The sequence below is a fragment of the Colletes latitarsis genome, chromosome 2 (assembly GCF_051014445.1).
Source record: "Colletes latitarsis isolate SP2378_abdomen chromosome 2, iyColLati1, whole genome shotgun sequence".
Taxonomy (NCBI): Eukaryota; Metazoa; Arthropoda; class Insecta; order Hymenoptera; family Colletidae; genus Colletes; species Colletes latitarsis.
Window position 1 is genome coordinate 8,815,968 of NC_135135.1, and position 18,061 is coordinate 8,834,028.

The window sequence follows — 18,061 nt, forward strand, 5'->3', positions numbered from 1 at the left end:
GTACCGGTAACATCGTAAAATATCTTGAAATTAAAATGACTCTTCAAAGAATACGTGTATGCTTTTTTCATGAGTTCAATAGATTACCGTTTTCTGATAAATTTCCTTCGAGGATTGAACGAGTCCAAGGCAAAAAGTTATTGCGATTTCCCAGACGTGTTACGTCAAAAGTGTTTATAACGTTGAGTTTCAACGAACAACGAGAGGCCAACTCTGCTTCAGGTTATCACAGAACCACATGCGACGACGCGAACCTTTAAAAAATTGAAGCAATTGAACTACGAAGTAGTTCCGCAGTTCTCCCTCGTCCGCCTTACTTACGGACAAACGATTTAAAAGTCCGGGGAAAGTTTCACCGGTAGGGGGGAAGCGACTGGTTCATCAGGAAAATGTGAAAAATACATTTAAAGACTTCCCTCGAAAATTGGATTTGTTGTTAGGCAGGTATTTCTCTGTTGAAACTTTTAATTTCGTTAATACTTAGCGGGCACGCGGACGAAATTATCATCGACTTAATTCAGAGCTAAATATTTCAGTCTTATAATCTTTGTAATATACGATTTGTAATATTATGAACATCCCTGTGCGTTGTAAAACATGCAAGTGACAACAGGAAATTTAATTATCTTGTATAGTGAAAAATGCACGCGGTATTATTTAGTTTTATATCAGCGTTGCTTTGTACGGACGCTTGCGCTCGCGAGAGGCGAAAATAATAAAAATTCGGGAAAAAAATTTTAGTCGCGTTACGGAAAGCTCGCGAAAATTAACTCGTGAATTTCGATAAAATATTGCGCGGAAAATGTGATTTCCAATAATATTCGCGATTTTAAAAGACTTTAAATACTATTTATAATAATATTCAAAATATTCATATTCACTGAATATCCTTTACGTATCTCAAAATCCTGACGTCTCATTAATAATTTTCTAAAGAAATATTCAATTAAGAAGAATAATATCGAGAAGCTGATCAAAGATTCGTTGCTATTCTTGCTTACATAATCATATTAAAAGCGTATTCCTTTAATTTGTAAATTTTTTAATCCTCTAAAGCTATTTTCTTTAGATTCCCATTCTTCTTTTAATTCAATACTACGAAATTAATCTTAATCTCATTACACAATAATCCTGTGTCTGTATAAAATAAAAAATGAAAACATCCTGTTTAAAATGAAAATCTTAATCCACAAAAGCTTATCGGTAATATGAATTACATTTAATTTTAACATTTTAATATTGTAAAACTCTGTTTTAGTTCCTTCCACAATGTGTATAGAAATAATTTCATTATAATAACTGTATCATTTATAGTTTGTAACTCAAGGATTAATCTCTGTCACAGAAGGACAAAATTCTCATTTAAATAACAATATCGAACAACAAATAAAAGATAAGACTTTGAATTCTTTATTGGTTGAAGAAAGATGAAAATTTAAATTATAGAATATTATATTTTACATTGAACGAACAAAAACTTATTTGAGCGAGTATCCAATCGAATAATTGTTGTGAATAATTCCTTATACGTTTGATTTTATTCGTTTTCTATTATTCGAATAAAATTTTTGCCCATCTCTGATGTTTGGAAGCCCTCCAGCTGGCGTAGGGCCTTGTCTATCCTCTAAAGCCCATAGTTTAATCCGACCCTGCCTATAGAAACGAGACACGAAATAATTCATGAACTGAAATGCTTTAATTACCTTAACAACATCTTTATTAACAGTTTTCGAAGCATTCATGCCATTAGAAAAAGGGATTATGTAAGGTAATCGTTGCTATTAAAAAAGGGTTAATTCCAAGCGATGGAATATGGAGAAGAACTGTGATTTGGAGAAACTATAGAGAAACTCCTTTATTTCTATTATTTATATTTATATTATTTTACCCGAAATATAGAATTTTATTCAAAATTTCCCTCGGTATTGTAGATCACCTATATTTTTAGTATTCATTAATTGTATTGAGTATAAAGACTTGAATTTAAGTTAGATCTTTCCATGATATAGTATAATAACAAGATTCTGTCATGGTAAATGCATTTATAATAAACAAATGAACTTGAAAAATACTGAAAAATTGGAACAGATACATCTTCCTTAAAGGCACCAGCATATGAAATTTTAGGAAAATCCTCCATTCATATTAAAATATACACAGATCTGTTATAAATAATAGAACAGGATACACGCAAGTCACCAAACATACATCAAAATTAGAATATATTATGGTACACTGGAACAGTCGAAATTACCGCTATACAATAAACAATAAAAGTCATCTATAATGGCTCTGACGAGAAATATCATTGCCACCAACTGCATGAGTGCAATTCGTATGATAATTAATGAAACGAATTTTGATGATGAAATTCTAGATGTCCTAGAAACAAATCATTTTACAATTCAAACATGAATTCAATCGCACTTGGACATTATTAGGAAACAATGAATGAATCTATTGAAGGAGTCTTTTATTCATCCATTATAAACAAAACTATTGAATCTGATGTGAAGTCAACGTTATAATTAAAAATAGAGCAAATCTTTTCAGAGGAAAAAATTAATATTTTTCATATTTAATTTTCAAAAGAGCCCTCCAACGTCTGATATATCTAATGCACAAAATAAAATTTAAAATGCTGTATTAAACATTAATTTGGATTTCTAAGAGGTAATTTCAACGATAGTCACGAGATTTACAAGTTAATATTTTTTGTTTAAGAAACATAATAATATTTAATCCATGTTATTTCGAGTAAATTACGATGCAATCTATGTTACTTCGTTTAAAATAATAACGAATCCTCGCTAATAGAAAATGGAAGGAAAAGAGAAATGCGATGACAATTCCAGGAGGGAATTTCAACGATAGTCGCAAGATTTATTTGGAATAGGATTTTGATCGGGCACACGAGACTCGCTCATTCATATTTCAACCCAAAGCAAATCCTCCAGTGTGTGCTATATGTATACAATACACAAAACAAAAAGGAACTTTCCCTCGACCGCAGAAAATACTCCGAATCCCGAGATAAACATTAACCGGAGTCCAGCTTTAAAAAGAAAATTTCAACGATAGTCGCGAAACATTCAAATTAATATCTTTGTTTAAACATACCATCGAACCTCGATAATTTGAAAAGCTCTTTGCAAGAAAGATTTATGTAATTTCTTTCTCGAAACCTTTGCAATTCGAATTCAAAGAAGCTCTACGAAATTCACCTCTAAAATTCAAAGATTTGTTAACCCTTGGGATTCGAAACGCCCAGGTTCCACAATGTTTCCCAATGGTATTTAATTTATTGTTTGAAACAGCGAAGAATTATCGCCGATAACTCACGACGAAAGAAAACTATTCGTCTCTCGCGAGCAACTGCTAATTTAGCCACTGACTCGAAATAGAACGTTTCATCCACGGAGCGAAGAATAGCTATTTCCGGGGTTGAGTAATAGCCCCATTTATGCGTTTCTTATCGCTCCAAAGTATTTGCCACTATTTCTCTATTTACCCCGCGTAGGTATCTCGAATCTCACACGACTTCGTCGATTCCTTCTACGGCATTGGGTAGTTCTAGCATGTAATACCCCCCCGGTTGAGGCTGGCTGCAACTCACAGTATATCTTAGACATCGATACGACTACACGACGAGAGTCTTCTCCATTCGCCTTCTCTCCGACATAAAGGAGATTTCATATAAAGGACACCAATCTCCAGGGGATAAGTCTAAATGTACATAGACTTCTTTCAGTCCGAAGACGTCGCATTCAATTAGAAAGCAGGCTTCTCGCAAAATTGCAAAGGACTTTGCGCGATCCTTCGATGCACGACGGCCGATACGAGGGCCAGTTTCATTATCTCGTTCTCTTTCCTTCCACGGAACACGCAATGAAATTTTCTGCGACCGGTCCAGGGAGCACGTAGCGACAATAGAAGTAGCGTGCGAATTGTTCGACGGCGACCTTCCTATTGATTTCCACCTGCGTCGATTTAACTCGACCTGCCCTCCTCCTACCTCCCCCGTCCGCTTCTATTCCAGCCACGACCACACAATTATTGCGTAACGCTGTTGCAGCCTCGACGAAGACAAATAACGCGGTAATAACTCCGTGAATATCGCGATCGCGATGAAAAACATCACCCAAATCTGGCGGAGTTTGAAAGTTGGCGAACCGATTGGTTCCGTTGTAAACCCCTTGTTGACTCTCTAGTGGATCGATCTGATTTATGACGCGTTCGACGATTCGGAGGCGCGAAAACTCTAAAGTTAATCTTGAGAGATCCACCAACACTTTCCACTTCAGAAAAAACACTAAAATTGTCAGATCGTAGATAGTTTGAGGATGTTTGGTTGAACCATTTTAGTAAGAGTCACTTGGTTATTACTAGAAAATAATGCACGAATCTATCTATTGAAGAAGTCTTCCATTCTTCCACTATGGGAACTCTAAAAATTTTGCAAAAACTTTTGAATCGATGAAAGAGTTCTTTGTCTCCTTCTGCTTTAGAAGTCATCTTTTTAGGGAAAAATTAATACTCTTCATATTTCGTTTTCAAAGCAAGCCCTCCAATGTGTGATGTATCTAATGCACAAAATAACATTTCAAATTCTGAATTAAACATTACTTTGGTGCTTTAACAGAAAATTTTAACGACAGTCGCAAGTTTTATAAGTTAATTTTTCGTGTATCGATCTGATTTATAACATGTTTCATGATTTAGTGACCTGAAAACTAAAGTTAATCTCAAATGACCCACCAACACTTCAGAAAAAACACTAAAGGTGCCAGATCGTGAATGGATTGAGGATGTTTGATCTGACCGTTTTAGTAAGAGAATAGAACAATTGTAGATTAAACTGTCTTATAATAAACTGTCAATTTGTTTGGAATATTAGCCATTATTTAGTTCTTTAGTTCTTTACCAGGGTGGTCCTTCGAACACTTTTCAGTATGGAACTAACGAAATTAATTCTTCAAATGTTAAAAGAATTAATCAGGAGGAAAATTTGAAATAATTTAATATAAAATAGTAAACATTGAAATATTTGCGTAAGTAAATATTATTTCATTAAATGTTTAAATCATGAGAAAATGCTATTTGCTACTTACACTCGAATTCAAATATAGAAAATGAACTGAAAATACGACATACAAATTCAAAAACTAAACATATTTTTAAATAAATATTTCTTGCAAATATTTTTGAACGCAGACGTTTCATGTTATCGGCAAAAGTACATGATTCTATAAAAAGTTAAAAGATAAAAACCTCTTATTTGCAATACTATTAGTTTCAATACTATTATTTTAAATACTATAATGTAAAATATTACTACTTGATGGAATATTATTTTCCTATATATTAATAAAATACTCATTTCACAATACTTCCACGCGTATGTAACTGCACACATAAGAAGATAAAAATATTTACATTCGATTTACTATTTTTCCACGCCCCTGGCAATAATTGTGTCCAGAATTAATGAATTTCAGTGAGATTGCAAGAATAATGTATGTAAAATTTTAAGTTACGCAGATTACAATTGTCCAAAGGCAAAACTTCTCGTGAAAAATTGCACGAGGTCTGGCGGTAGAGGCGCGAAACGTTCCTCAAATTATCCACTGCTCGAAGACGGTGCAATTTTTACGGTCGCCTCTTCGTCTATCGCGGAAGCGCCCAGACACAATTCGAGGCGAGCTATTCGTTTGCTTGTCGTTCGGTACATGTAAACTCACTTTCCGGTTTTTCGACGAGCGATATCATCCGCGACGGCGAAACAGCTTTCAATGCACGTTGGTTGCAAAACCGTAATATTTTTCTACGCGTACGTGACGATGAACAAACGGCCAGCATCTCGTAAGATTGGATGGGGCGAAACAGGATCGCAGCAAACTTCTCGCTCTGATTTTTCGTTGCGCGAATAACGACGCTTTAATGGCATCCATTGTTGCTCGTGCTACGCTCCCTTTTGTAACCCGTATCTCCCGTTCCAGATTTTAAATCACGATCACGAATTGTTATCGTTCGTTGTATCGCGTAATGTATCTCGATGATATTAATGCCAACGCATACCGACCTCCCGTAACCCTTTCAACCCCTTTTTCACCCCCCTCCCCGTCGCTATCGCGCCGTCGAGCTAATTGCGCGTGACACGAAATGTTTACCGACAAAACATATAGCCCGGCATCGAAGTTGTGGAAACGGCGCTTAATGAAACGGTACGCTACACACTTTCCGCCCTGATAAATAAAACTTTTGTTGCCGCTTCGTATTTATGAGACAACAGGATACTTGTGCATTACGGGACTTCCTTACGATGCATTAATTTATAACGAACCATTCTTGTCTTACTCCCTTTTTTTCTTGTTTTGTCAACTGCAGGACGTCAACGGTACAACAACGTTATTCAAAATAGATAGTTTTTTTGAAGGGAAAAATATTTCAATCAATTTATTTTAAAACATTTTTCCTCGTATTATTATAGTATTCTTAAAATATTGAAATTTGCGACCACGTAATTAGAAGCTCTTTACGAGGTAAAGTCTTGTCTTACCCCTTCTTTTCCTTGTTTTGTCAACTGCAGGGCATCAACGGTACAACAACGTTGTTTAAAAGAGACAGTTCTTTTGAAGGAAAATATATTTCAACCTATTTACTTTAAAATACATTTTCTCATATTATTATAGTATTATTAAAATTTTGTATTGAGGTTCGTGACAACGTAATTAGAAGCTCTTCACAGGGTAAAGTCTTGTCTTACCCCCTCTCTTCTTTGTTTTGTCAATTACAGAACGTCACCGATGCAACAACGATGGTTAAAATAGACAGCTTCCTTGAAGGGAAAAATATCTCAATCAATTTATTTCAAAATATTTTTCCTCGTAATATTATAGTATTCTTAAAATATTGTATTTCGCGACTACGTAATTAGAAGCTCTTTATAGGGTAAATTTTAAGTAAATTACGTTTATTAGATTTTGCAAGCTGAAAGTAGAACTAATAATAAGTGAAAAAATAGATCCAGATTTCAAAATGCCAAGTAAAGTTACGAAAATTCTTCCCTCGACAACCACGTACGATATTTATTATTGACAGAAGGGTTAAACGCATTCCCTCGAAGCCATAATTCAGCCAAAAACCCAATGAACGGATTGCGTGATCGGTTCAAACTGAACAGAAGCTAACGCAATATTGGCAAAACATCCAACCTCGGTTAACGAAGTAAAACACAAACACTTTGTTTCATAACTTTCAAACTTCTCGGACTAAACGAAAGGGACTCGATTCTTCTTCGACTTTTCCCCGCCCATCTCACATTCCTCTTTTTTTTTCTTCCCTGGAAAATTACGTTACAGACCCCCGGGGGTCCCTTTTGTTGTTTTCTATTCGCTTTCGTGCGAATCCGCCCGAGAATAAAGTAAAAACATCCACAGGCATCCGGCACTGCATGGGATATAATGAAAGTAATTAGCATGTTATCGTGGACCATAAAAGCCTTAGTCGTTAACAATGCGCCCCGGGAAATAGTTGAAAAACTTAAAAAAACCTCGTGTCGCTCCGACCCTTCAGATTTTAATCCCATTTCATCCCGCGGTTCCCGAATAAACCTTCTGTTAGGATCTGCCTGTAGGAAACCCCTCTACGAATCCCAAGTCCTCTCGACTACTCCTTACTTCAATTAAATCTTTCGTTCGACCTCCCGCTCCACGCCCCCTCCCAGCCTCTTGTACGTGTCTTCTTCGCTGTCCCCGTTCGTAATCATAATAGCGGCGCAAATTAAATGTACCGCGAGTGAATAATTTTCGTCGATGCGAGAGATCGGTATCCGCGGGAACGTTTAATTCGCGCAAAGCAGCTTCCGCGAGACGATTCTTTTCCAGTGGAAGCCGTCTGTCTGGCTCTCCGTCTCTCACCGTCCCGGTTCCGCCCCTCGACTACTCCCGGAATCCCCCAAAGGCCACCCTTTCAGGTATTACGTTGATATGATAATAACTTTTCCGCACTCCTGGGACCAGAGATCGGTCTAAGCCCCGCCAGGATAATGCTTTTTCAAAAACTTTCTGAAGAATGGTTCCGCGACAAATCTCACCACTCCATCCCCGAGATTATGGACGACGCAGGGCAGCATGGCCGTGGATCCGGATTGGGCGGAGATCATCGTCGAGTTCTCGGTACCAAAGGTCATCGGGATGGTCTGTGGCAGGTCGATGTCCAACGGTTTCCCAGTGATGCCTGCGTCGAGCGAGTTCACGTTCGCGGTGACTATCTCCGCGGTGACCGCCGTCGGACAATCTGAAAAACAAGCATTCGAATCTGTGGTAATGTAGGAACCAGTGTGTCTAAAACTAGATTTACTTTTTATTTTTTGATATTTCTTTTAACAGGTTGTCTGTCAGAGACCAAACCACGCGAGAACGAAACTTTATTTTCAGGTAATTGGAAACTAGAATACCCACGATTTGTCATAGACCTTATTTGTCAAGCCTCGTTAAAATTTCAGAGTCAAATTAGATTTTCTTAACTAGAGACTAGTTATTATTGTAACAAGGAAATGTCCTATTAACACGTTCTTTGTCAAGCTACTTTTAACCAAGTGTCTGCAAAATTTATCTATTTTCTCACATTTGTGTATTGAAAATTTATTTGTTTACTCTTCCATCCAAGTAGCTGTAACTTTGTTATTTTTACGAATCCCGTCGAATGGCTTTGTAGACATATTTTCAAGATTCCAAACTCTAAAAAGATGTGACAAATAATCGATTTCTGCGACGTGAATTACTAGATGACCTTCTTGATACGTTAATTACTACATCAAACCCCTCAAATTGTCCACAAAAAAGGAAACTTTGTTTTTAGACATTTGGAAAGTAGCATATCCACAATTTGTCGTAGACCTTATTTTCCAAGCCTCGTTAAAATTCAAGAGTCATGTCTAGACTTATTTTCTTTGATATGTAATCATAAGAATTAATTTTCTTTTGTTCTTCAATGGAAGATGATATCACGATGTTAAGAGGGTATTCTAGCGTGAAGTATATTCTTCTTAACTTTCTTGAAGAATTTTTTGCAAATAAAGTATAACTCCTTTTGCATTCAAATTTGCATGGTATATCTATACATATTTTAGTGACATTTTAAAAGTTTTTGAGCGAGGGAAAGTTTAAATTGATGGCACTGCATACTCTCAAATATAGTTAAACATAATCGCTTTTAAAAAAAGGTAGTTTCACATTGTCCATGATGCCCACCATTCTGTTCGTTTGAAATGAAAAAACGTGAAAGATTCTTAATTAGTATGAGTTTCACTATAGCTGGTAGCTATAGTCAAGTATAAAAAAGCTCTTATTAAAATTAAAATTATTTTTTAAGCCTTATTAAAATTCAAATTCTATCTAGTCCCATCTAGATTTATTTTCATTAACGAGCAGTCTTGAGAATAATTACGATGACGTACAAGTTTATATCATTGCATCAATAAAATTTACCTTAAATTGCTAACCAAATAATATTTACGAGTCCTCTAACTTTAAATATGGAATCCAACACCTATAAAATTGACGGGTTTCGTAAATCTAGCTTTAATGAATATGAAAATTACAAAAATTAATTAAACATGGCTGCCAATATGGCCGCCAAGATGGTGGCCGCGATTTACCGCGCCAAAACTGAAGCGCCATCTACTCGTAGGGACCGACGAGACCCGTTTACGATGTACGAGAGAACCAGTGCTTATGAACCGCGTATATTCAAACATGATCAAATGAGTCGTTACGAGGTCGAACAAGGTTTAAGCGGCCAGTAGCGCGAAACTGCTACCACCAGAAGGGTCCTCGTTAAGAGGCTTTCCTCTGGACTTTACTTAACCCCTTTCCGCTCAGCTATCGCCCCATTCAAATATTTATACGCGCCTCGTCCCGGATGAGAGAGATTGTCAGAACGACCATTTCTTTCTACCGTATTTATTTCCCGCTTTTGTGCGGAGCGCGAGGCGAAAGAAACATCGCAGGCCAACTTCATTGTGTTAGGAGTTTTTTAAACACGTTAAGGAGGTGAAACGAGATAATACAAACGCCCGATGAAAAGGATCAAGTGTTAATATTGACAGTCGATGAACGAAGGTGTCTGTTGTCTCATCTTATTTGTTATTTGCTTTCTTTAACCGTAGTATGCTTCTATTGGAATTTCGTGCATATACAGAGTGTTCGGCCAACCCTGGGAAAAATTTTAATGGGGGATTTTAGAGACGAAAATCAAGAATACCAAATTGTTGATGAAGGCTTTATTAAACAGTTATTAACGTTTAAAGTTCCGACCATACTGAATTTTTTTCTCGAAACTGCGTAGGATGTCGAGGGTATGTCTATTGACCAAAAATGATTGCAATTAACCCTCCTAGCTAAAAATAATTTTTTTAGAACGATTTGAATAAATTTTTTTTCGCTGAAAAATTTCAGCGGCTACTCCCTGTCGATTTTTCTTAAAAATTCGTTTTTGATTTTTAGTAATTTTGTTTGACGCGTTACAGAAAAGTTGTCTAATACTTTTCTGTAGGTACCCATGAGCTCTACTTCAGAAAAAAGTTTCATTGAAATATATTCACAATTGTAGGAGTTATGGCTGTTTGAAAATTAGACCATTTTTATGGGGTTTTTCTTATTTTGCGGCGTCAAGGACCAACTTTTCGAATATTTTTGCGATTTGTACTTATTCTCCACTAAAATACGCGTAGTTTGCTTTTTTAAACATTAAAATCGTCCAATCCGTTCAGAAGTTATGACGTTTTAAAGATTCGCATGAAAATTCAGGCAGACATTTCGGGCCAGAAATTATATTTTCGGTAAGGAATTTTTTTCTCGAAATTGAGTAAGATTTCGAGGGTATGTGTAATGACCAAAAATGCTTGCAATTGACCCCTGTAACTAAAAATAATTTTTCCAAGACGATTCAAAAGTTTTTTTTTTCATCCAAAACTTTCAGCACTTACTGGAATTTTTTTCTCGAAAGTGGGTAGGATTTCGGAAGTATGTGTATTCATCAAAAATGATTGTAATTGACCCCCGCAATCGAAAATAATTTTTCCAGAACGATTTGAAATTTTTGAATTTAATTGTTAATAACTTTTTAACGAAGCTTTCATCAACAAATTAGTATTGTTGATTTTCGTCTTATTTTGGCCTCTAGAATCCTCTATTAAAATTTTTCCCATGGTTGGCCGAACTCCCTGTATTTGCTGATGTTTCGAGTATACACGGTATTTTTTTCGAGCAAAAATAATGAAAATTGTAAGAGTTACAGAACAAAGCCTTTAAGAAAAAGTGTATCCACGGCTGACACGACTCTCGAGACAATTGTCAAATAAGGAATATACAGATATTATATGTATGAATATCAAATCGATGTGGGAGGTGATGATTTTGAAATGATATAAAAATTATCTTGTACGTTTTTGCCTATTGTTATAAATCATTTGCAAGCAAACTACATATAAGATTGTTTTCTTATTTTCGTTAGTAGATTATGCTCCTAAAATATTGCCATTAAAGTAGGAGACAACTTGTATATTTTAATCTATCTTGTATAATGTTTCATTAACATTATCTATAATGGTAAGTACAGTATTGCAATATTGTGATATCACATTCCAAAGATTAAAGAATGCTGTGAATTGTCTACGCGGAAGTAACGTCCCTTTAAAAGAATGCGGGTGGTTATGTGGTCGTTCGGTGACCTAGTCCATTTGGCACCTTAGGCATTTGCCCCATTGCCAATGCTTAATTACGACACTGCATAGATGCATCATACTTTGAGTGCTACTCGAAATATGCATTTTTGAAACTTCCCGCGTAAACAAGATGTCATCCGTTTGCAACGATCATCGATCAATAACAGCCAATTACTGATAATTACGTATAAACGTGCACAATAATGTATAAGAGACACCAGGACAAGTTAATGTATTTTTCAGTTCTCAATTTTCATAATTTTTGTTAGAGTTAATTAATTACAAATATGGAACTTGTCTTAAAGATTTAAACGGGACCTTCTTTAATCTTTTACTGAATATAACGGGGAGAAATAATAAGAAACGAGCAGCTTTTAACGACATTAACGAAAGTAAAAAAAGCCAGGAAATTACAAAGAAAAAAAATCAACAAATACCTACCTAACTAAGTAATTATAAGATCGTCTTTTAAGTGAGATTTCAACTTAACTTGAGCACTTTTAATATACCCTTTCAGCGATAAGCAATCCATTTTCTTCGTTTATGTTATACTATCAAAATATTTCTATTTTGTATTATTACGAATAAAATTTATATTGTATCGTACATCTGATAGTTTAATAGTCGGAAATGTTCATATTCACAAATAATAATATTTATTTGTCAACAATTATTGTTAGTATGCACATTTTGAAAAAGAACGAATATTTAACGAAGAATTTAATACAATTAAAAAAATCTTCTTTTACTGGAAATGCTTATTTTTATAAAAAGGAACTAAACAAGAATTTTCAATTACTCCATCCAAGTGAATAATTCAAGAACTTTAGGAGTACATTTGTTAATTTGCATATGTTGTATATATCCAGCTTATACAAAACTTACAAATTAGTTCGAGTAAGTCTCCAAACTCGCTGAACCTTGCTACTGGAAACAATAAGAACTCTAGTAACGAGAGTTTCGTTCGTCATGTTCGTTGAGTAAATACACGTTAAATCGGTGCAAAGGCCAAGTTAACATCGTTATTTAGTATTTAACATTATATCTATTTCGAGTTTTCCGAGTAAATCGTACGCTGAAAGTATAATGTTCGGTTGTTTAACTTTAAAGGCCAGATTCGAGGCATTGCAAGATTAGGTATGGTTTCATAAACAAATATCTCGAGTAAAGAAATCTCAAGAAAGAAAGTCAATTTTAAATTAATTAATGTCAACCAACGATTGTCATCGAATCAATTCGAATAAATCAACCATTTCCAAGTAGTCTTTAAAAGAGAATTATGATCTAACCATCCATTATATTTGAGCAAGAAAACAAGTAAAAAGATACACCAAGAATATCTAAAGAAAGTCAATTTTAAATTGATTAATGTCAACCAACGATTGTCATCGAATCAATTCGAATAAATCAACCATTTCCAAGTAGTCTTTAAAAGAGAATTATGATCTAACCATCCATTATATTTGAGCAAGAAAACAAGTAAAAAGATACACCAAGAATATCTAAAGAAAGTCAATTTTAAATTGATTAATGTCAACCAACGATTGTCATCGAATCAATTCGAATAAATCAACCATTTTCAAGTAGTCTTTAAAAGATAATTATGATCTAGCCATCCATTATATTTGAGCAAGAAAACAATTAAGAAGATACACCAAGAATATCAAAAGCAAGTCAATTTTAAATTGATTTATGTCATCCAACGATTGTCATCGAATCAATTCGAATAAATCAAACATTTCCAAGTACTGTTTAAAAAACAATTATGATCTAACCATTCGCTATATTTGAGCAAGAAAAGATACACCAAGAATATCTAAAAAAAGTCAATTTTAAATTGATTTATGTCAACTAATGATTGTCGTCAAATCAATTCGAATAAATCAACCATTTCCAAATACTGTTCAAAAGACAATTATGATCTAATCATCCGTTATATTTGAGCAAATATCGCAGACAATTGCGTTTATATATCGGTAAATGGAACTGCAGATACGATCGGACGTAACATTACCAATATAGTAGTAGGAAAAGTGTATAAAGACGAACGATCGAATCCTCGATAACTTGCGTGCAAACAATTTGAAAAAAACGAATTATGAAACTGTCGTTTGATTTATCAATACTGCGTTATGCCGTCCAAACGGATTTTATGGCCAAGCGTTGGCGGGAAAAAAGTAATACTCCTTGTAACAGATGCCGCGATACACAGGGTTGGCGAAATAAACAGCTACGAACTGTTTTCTGCGAAACCATCGGATATATCGACTTCAATCTTTTCGCACTTAACACACTGGCTGCGATGTTCTTCACGTACAGGTCTTTTTACTAGGAAAAAAATTATAAATCTAAATAGGATTCGTGACTTTCGAGATTACAAAAATAATTAACACTACAGTTTCAGATTTTGGGCAAAACAGATTCAAAAGAACTCATTCGTACTTCATTGTTCAATAAATAATTTTTGCACCGTGTATTTAATTTAACAATACTTGTTCGGTTCTCAAAAATTATAATAATAATAATTCGATAGATACTTAGAAGGTACAAGAAAAATTTGTTACATGTCCAATTTGATTTATTGCCAATTGAAAATAATAAGATAAAATAATAAACTTTGGCTCTCAAACATGCCAATAACGAATTAAATTAATGAACTTCGGCGTTTAAATTTGACAATGATAAAATGAGAAACTTTGACGAGTAACAAATATAAATTTCTCTCATCGATAATGGTTATTGGAAAAAAGATATTTCTATGACTGTTATCTGCAACTGAGAACACTTTAGCAGAGGAGATTTGCATAAGATGTGCGTCTTTGTTTGCCATCGATAAATAAATGAATGTCGCCAGTGAAAAGTTCTCTTAAAAGCACTCTTCTCGAGTGAAGTCGTATAAAGAAGTATTATAATATTCCATCGCGCCACTCGAGCTAGTGTTAACTAAATGGCGTACTTGATTAAAAGAAGCTGTTTCATGCAATACGTCGCGAGGCAATTAACGAAATTACTCAATCTTTTGATTGCTGGTGATACTGTTTGAATTTCATCGACGCGGGAAATTCGGAAAGGCGAAACTTCCTTTGAACTTAGCTTATATAAAAACTCGTTTTGGAACTTTTCCATTTAAGATCGAGGAACTAGAAACTGTGTTTAACAGAATCGATGAATCTGGTAATTGAAATGTACAAAAAATATCTTTAAAAGAAGATATAGGTTTCGCAACAGTTTTTAAAAATATTACAAATTCTACAAAAATAAAATTTCAACGTACCATTGGTGGAGAATTAATTATGGTCCAATAATATTGTGTAAAGTTATCGTTTTCAACATTTAAACGTGTTTCTCTCAAAAAACACCGATCAGTCTTCGCTTGATAATTTTGAAAAGACGATTTATTTTAATTTGTATTACGTCTGAACCATAATGCATGCAATTTCTTCATAAAGCTCCTCAATTTAACAACGGGAGTAAATATCGCGACACAATTGAAAAATTTCGTGGACCTCGAAGGCGAATAGTGTATAGCAAACGGTTGGAACGACGATCGTTGGGCATGACAAAAGAATCTAAATACAGCATTCAAAAGTAAAATCATTCAGCAATGCAACAATCTTAAAGGAGAAGTTGCATTGTAGGATTTTGCTATAGCTAACTAAGAATAAGAATGATCAAAATTCTGTTACATCTATTCAGAACATTGAACGCGTTTCTCTGCAAACGGTATTTCTCGGAGCGGTTAACATGATTTCGCAAAACCTGATGGATGAAAAGAAGATTTTGGTTAAATATCTTTCAATCGAGTACTTCTGTTAGCCATTAATGTGGAAAAGTTTTACGAAAGAGAGATACTTCGTCTTCTATTCGTAAAAGTTTTCTTGGAACATTTGTGCAAATAATTTATATCATTAAAACTATTGATTATTGTTTTAAATTATATAGCTCGATAAGATACGTATTAATAATGAAGCAAAGTTTCAAATTAATATCTTAAATTTTCGTTTTATAAAATTCCAAAGATGTCCTCATTTTGTTCGTAGTAAACGGATTTTTTCGTTACACTTCGCGGAAGTTTCAGATATTAAAACCGCGTTTCTAAATTATTAGATTAAAATTCGAAAAATTGCCGTACTTATGGAAAATGAAGGCTCAGCGGAGGTACTTGCTAAACCACTCAACGCTCTGCTCCGAGTAGACATACTCGAGTAAATACATATTGCATTTTTCCACAAATCTCACTTAAGCCAAAAATTCGAAAATGTGGTCGTTATAAAAACTACCAAGAGGAAACAAATAGAATTATAAATAAACTGAAAATTAAATACTATATTTTTATGGTATTTTTAAATATCTTTATCAACTTCGAAGAAAGCGAAACGACCAACAATTCAAAACATGGGTGATTCAATTTATTTTTTAATATTCTTACCAGTGTTTAGCCAAGAACTTAATATTATTAAAGATTTTTTTTACATTAGAAGGCTAATATAAGGTGCATTCTTCAATTTTGTATCCAAAGATTATTCTTAATAATTTTTCCAGACTTTGCGTATTTATTTATACATGTTTCCAGGAAACGTATAAAAAAACACGCTGCCATAGTATCCTTCGTTTTCTAAATTCTATTATTACGTGTGAAAAGGATGTCAGTTTCACGTTTAGTTTAAAGGAACAAAATATTGTGAATTGTTCAAATGACGACATATCAGAGAAAAATAGCGAATTCCTGACTGTGTATTTTCTTCTTTTTTCTCTGAAATGAGTGTGTGTGTCCGCCAAGCTTGATAATTAAAGCAAACTGACCAATATTCCTGTGCACTATGATAATTATCTAGTTTTAAGCTTATTACAATTATATGTATAACACTTCTATTTTACATGCAATTACCTTAGAATTCATTCAATATTACATAATTTTAAAAATGTTAAAAAATCCAGTTCTAATTCAAAACCTTACAATAAACAAACAATAAAAATAGTGAAATTTTATACAAAAATAAATCACTTTTTCAAATTGAAATAGGACAATTAAGATATATTTTCTACGTGTGCTTTTAGTGAATTGATTTGTTGATGTCGGAATTTTTAAGTACATCAGGTAGGAAAAGTAATTTCGAGAAAAATTATGTTAAAGATTAACTCTTCATCACGCGACTAAGCTATTTATTATAACAATATTTGCACTCTGAAATTCAGTAATTAATTTAATCACCAGACTGCCGATTTTATGCATTTATGGAGTAAATATGAAAAACATGTGATAAACGGGTGCAAAAATATAATAAATTTCTGCAAACTGCCATGTTAATATTATGATATTATTTTGTGTAATATTTTCTGTAAACGTTCTGCATATATTTTTCACATGCATAAAATTCACGGTCTACAAATCACATGACGTCCGTCGTTAAATGCAAATAACAAAACCAAACGATAAACTAACTCTTTATTAAATCTGTTCGATTTTTATTTGCTATGCGATTATTCTACAATTCCTATTATCATAAATTTTTATTATATTCACCTCAAATTAAGAAATTTATTTTTAACGTCTTAAAAAAATAATCTTCAATTTTTTTTTAAATCCAAAATAAATAAAGAAATCTATAACCCTTGGTTAATGTCGTCCCTATAGTTCTAAAGAAGTTTGAGTTACTAACGTTTACTATTGAAAAATCCTCACATCCACGAAAAATTATTTAAAAATAAAAATACCAGAAAATTACGTTCCAAATGTGGGGTGAATTGCTGTAAAATTTAGTTTACTTGAAGTATTCTAGACTGTTTAAGACTAAAGTCTTATACGATTTATGTGTACGTTATTTTCTTAGTAAAGACAAGATTTTTAATTTAACACTAAACCTACCGGCACTGCATGTGTACTCATTCCTACCATGACCGGTCAAATGACCAATCTTTCTTTTTCTCTTTTACGAGGCAACATACTTCTAATTTTTACATTATATCTATAGAAACATGTGTTTTGATGTTTATTCGTAAGATATTCTTTTCTTTTATGTGAAAAAATTTTTTAATATTCATCGAAAAGAAGATAAAACACCCTTGAAAACGGATTTTATTCCAAGTCGATGCCATAGTTAATTCTAGAGAAAAGAACTATTTAAGAAAAAGTGCTGCCTAGTAATTACGCAAACATCCTGTATTTAAATTCATTTTCAATTAAATAAACAATTAATGGTCCAGTTTTATCGTACACTAGTCGTACGATCAGTAGAAATTGCTGAAACTTCTTTGGGTACATAGCGTCAAAGTAAATATCAAAATAAACATAGAAGATAGCAAAAATTGTAGTAGGTGATATGATCATTAGGT

At 33.8% G+C, this 18,061-nt stretch overlaps 1 protein-coding gene across 1 annotated transcript in view; it reads right to left on the reverse strand.

Moving 5' to 3' along the window:
- The window catches only part of LOC143348898 (lachesin), a 141,534-nt gene that overhangs the window by 95,429 nt on the left and 28,044 nt on the right, over positions 1-18,061 (reverse strand). The window contains exon 2 of the mRNA XM_076779622.1: positions 8,096-8,298. Coding sequence (XP_076635737.1) covers positions 8,096-8,298 — 203 coding nt within the window. The remainder of the gene's footprint in view (positions 1-8,095; positions 8,299-18,061) is intronic.